The sequence below is a fragment of the Populus euphratica genome, unplaced genomic scaffold (genome assembly GCF_000495115.2).
Source record: "Populus euphratica unplaced genomic scaffold, PopEup_1.0 scaffold557.1, whole genome shotgun sequence".
NCBI lineage: Eukaryota > Viridiplantae > Streptophyta > Magnoliopsida > Malpighiales > Salicaceae > Populus > Populus euphratica.
The window spans coordinates 123,778-127,292 of record NW_011500428.1 but is presented as its reverse complement, the minus strand read 5'-3'; the positions used below and the strand labels follow the sequence as shown (position 1 = coordinate 127,292).

Genomic DNA, 3,515 nt, shown 5'->3' with positions numbered 1-3,515 from the left:
AATAATATATTGGCTTTTGTAGCAGTCGTAATTTCCTGTTTATCCTTTCCTCGCCTACATCCTGGGTCAATAACACGCATTGCTCTCTGACTTTTTAGGCATGGTAAGAAGATTCGCAGTTATAACGATTACGTTTAAATTAATCAAACACGGGATGACTTCTTGAGGTAAGGGCAATGCTTGAAAAAACCTTTCACTTGATAAAAACAATACATCACGATGCCCTTTGAATTTCCTTTTTGTTTTCTTGCTTCTCCGTTTCGTGACTGAATTCTGATCTCCCTTGTATTTAATCCCTGCCAAATCCCTGTCGGATTAATGAAAATGTTAAGCTACATGGTGTTGGTAAAAAAGACGTCACTCAAATAGTTATGGCTTTGCTTTTCTGATAACACAACCGCAGGTCTGCTGTCCAGCCTCATTCATTGTCCCATTCATGCATCTTGAAGTATCATCCCTCTCATTTCACGATCCATCTCAGTTTTTTTTTTTTTTTTACCTGTAAGCAAAGGACCTTTTCAAATCCTCCATAATAGAGTACTGAAAAATCTCCTGTGAATCACTCGAGTCCCCAACACCTCGAACACCAAATTGGACCCCGCTCTGATCTTCTCCAACTCAAGACTCCAGGATCCTTTTTGTTTTTTACCCTCTCTACCCTACTGTTTTCTTTGTACTTGTATATATCTTGGCCCACCAATCCCTCCACATCTCGAAACCTTTCCTTTCCCCTGCCCTTTTTGTGCCCTTTCTTTTCCTTTATTCCCACATGTCTCCCTCCACAAATTCCCCAGTTTCTAGTTTCTACAGAGAAACCCCTCAAAATCCCAAGGCCCATCAGTCCGTATAAATTAAAGCAAGAAAGACCCTTTTACAAAACCTCCTTAAAAGTGAGAGAACAGAAAGAAAACATCTACTTGCTTTCCCTCTCCCCTCTCATAAAAAAACCCAAAAAACTAAACACCACCTCTCTCAATCCTTTACAAAAAGGAACAGCAGGATGAAAGAATATTGGGGCTCGTTGGCCTCAATACTTGGTGTGTTGGCCTTTTGTCAAAGTCTCCTTCAAGTATTATTCCCACCAGAGCTCCGGTTTGCGACTCTGAAACTCTTCAACCGGATCTTTAACATGTTCACTTCTTATTGCTATTTTGATATAACAGAAATTGATGGAGTCAACACCAACGAGCTCTACAACGCAGTCCAACTCTATCTAAGCTCCTGTGTCTCCACCTCTGGCAGCCGTTTGAGCCTCACTCGTGCTCTGAATTCAAGTGCTATAACTTTTGGCCTAACAAACAATGACACTCTCTTTGACACCTTCAATGGTGTTACTGTCCTTTGGGAACATATTGTGACTCAAAGACAAGCACAGACATTTTCCTGGCGTCCATTGCCTGACGAGAAGAGAGGTTTCACTCTACGTATCAAGAAAAAGGACAAGCCTTTGATTCTTGATTCTTATCTTGATTACATTATGGAGAAAGCCAATGATATAAGGAGGAAAAATGAGGACAGGCTTTTGTATACTAATTCAAGAGGTGGGTCTTTGGATTCAAGAGGGCATCCCTGGGAGTCGGTACCATTTAAGCACCCAAGTACTTTTGAGACTCTGGCTATGGACCCTGTCAAGAAAGCTGAGATCATTGAAGATTTGAAAGATTTTGCAAATGGTCAATCTTTTTATCAAAAGACAGGTAGAGCTTGGAAGAGAGGTTATTTGCTTTATGGACCTCCTGGTACCGGTAAATCTAGCATGATTGCTGCCATGGCTAATTATCTCGGTTATGATATTTACGATCTTGAATTGACTGAGGTACACCATAACTCTGAACTTAGAAAGCTTTTGATGAAAACAAGCTCAAAATCTATCATTGTTATCGAGGACATTGATTGTTCTATTGATTTGAGTAATAGGAAGAAGGGTGGTCCTAATAATAGTAGTTCTATTGGGAGGAGTTACTGTGACCCAGAAATGCGATCCGGGTCTGGTGTTAGCACTGGTGAGGAAGGAGGGAACTCAATAACTTTATCTGGGTTATTGAATTTTACTGATGGGTTGTGGTCATGTTGTGGAAGCGAGCGGATTTTCGTTTTCACAACAAACCACATTGACAAACTTGATCCTGCATTGTTAAGGAGTGGTAGAATGGACATGCATGTTTTCATGAGCTACTGTTCATTTCCTGCATTGAGGATCTTGTTGAAGAATTACTTGGGCAATGCAGAAAGTGATTTGGATGAGGGGGTTTTGAAGGAGTTGGAAGAGGTTATTGACAAGGCAGAGATGACTCCTGCTGATATAAGTGAGTTATTGATCAAGAACAGGAGAAATAAGGACAGGGCAGTGATTGAATTGTTGGAGGCATTGAAGAATAAGGCAGAGATGAAATTGAAGAGTGGAGACTGTGTTAGAGAGAAGGATTTGAATGATGTGGGAGAGGAAGAGGAAGAGCAAGAGAAGAGAGCTTTGGAGAGTCCTAAAGAAGGTTGTGACTATGAGGACAGCATCAAGAAAGAAGAGGAGGATGAAGAGAAGAAGATAAAATGATATAGAAAATGAAGTATTTTACTGGCTGGTTTCTGGATTGAAAGTATTTCTATTTTATCTTCAAATTGTTGCTGGTGCATAGCATAAGCGGTGGTGGTGGGCTGCTGCGAAGACTGGAAGTGAATCTGTACTGGATAATATTAGGTCTCCAATTTTTTTCAATGTTTAATATTATTATCCATCTTAATATTAATTAAATAATGAAAGTAGTATCATATGATCAACAGATAAACTTATTTGCATGTGGTGTGGTTGGCTTGGCCATGTGGGATTTTCATATACGCCTTACTTTAGGGGTCTAATGACGCCTCCATTTTTCCCTTCTCATCATCCTCCTCTGCAACTGTGACCCACATGCTCTTCTTCCATTACAATTCTCAATTATGAATGACTGTGGGGGCCTTGGATTGTGATGAGCCTTAAATCTACGCTGCTAACTAGCATCAAGGGTGCGCACTTGGGAAGGATCCAATTGTATCCTCCAAGTTAATATTTTTTTTTCTGGGTTTTTTTTTTTTTCTAGTTTGTGGCAACGCCTTGTCGAATTGATCAAATGCCAAGGGAAGGAATAGATGCGTAAGCAATGAGACGGGAAGGATAGAGAAAGTGAAACACGATGGCTAGGTGTTAGGTAGCAGATCTTCATAACCTTCTCGAGTTCTTCCTTAAGATTTGTTGTAGTCGGTACTTTGCCTTGTCATTTTCTAATTATGTCAAAGTATGCCATAATAATTATTCTAATCTTGAGGTGACGCGGCTTATGGATAGGATTTAAAGGGCACTTTAGGAAAAACAAAAGGAGGGGCAAATTTGATTAACAAGCTCCAGATTTCATGTCGGGGAAAGGAAGGATTGGAGAGCTAAAGTAACTAAAAAGTCTACATTCACGATGAGAAAGGGTTGTCATGCCTAGACAGGTGACAATTTTCTCTCTAGAAATTAATATTTATTTTCCATGGAAAAC

At 40.0% G+C, this 3,515-nt stretch overlaps 1 protein-coding gene across 1 annotated transcript; it reads left to right on the top strand.

Moving 5' to 3' along the window:
• Positions 1–207: 207 nt before the first annotated feature.
• Positions 208–2,763, top strand: LOC105114626 (probable mitochondrial chaperone BCS1-B). Its single transcript, XM_011011226.1, has one exon. It carries the CDS (start codon positions 1,001–1,003, stop codon positions 2,549–2,551), a length of 1,551 nt encoding a protein of 516 aa, XP_011009528.1. The 5' UTR covers positions 208–1,000; the 3' UTR covers positions 2,552–2,763.
• The last annotated feature ends 752 nt before the right edge of the window (positions 2,764–3,515 follow it).

Excerpts from the sequence above, each read along its gene's own strand:
- LOC105114626 (XM_011011226.1), top strand. The coding sequence starts at position 1,001 with ATGAAAGAATATTGGGGCTCGTTGGCCTCAATACTTGGTGTGTTGGCC.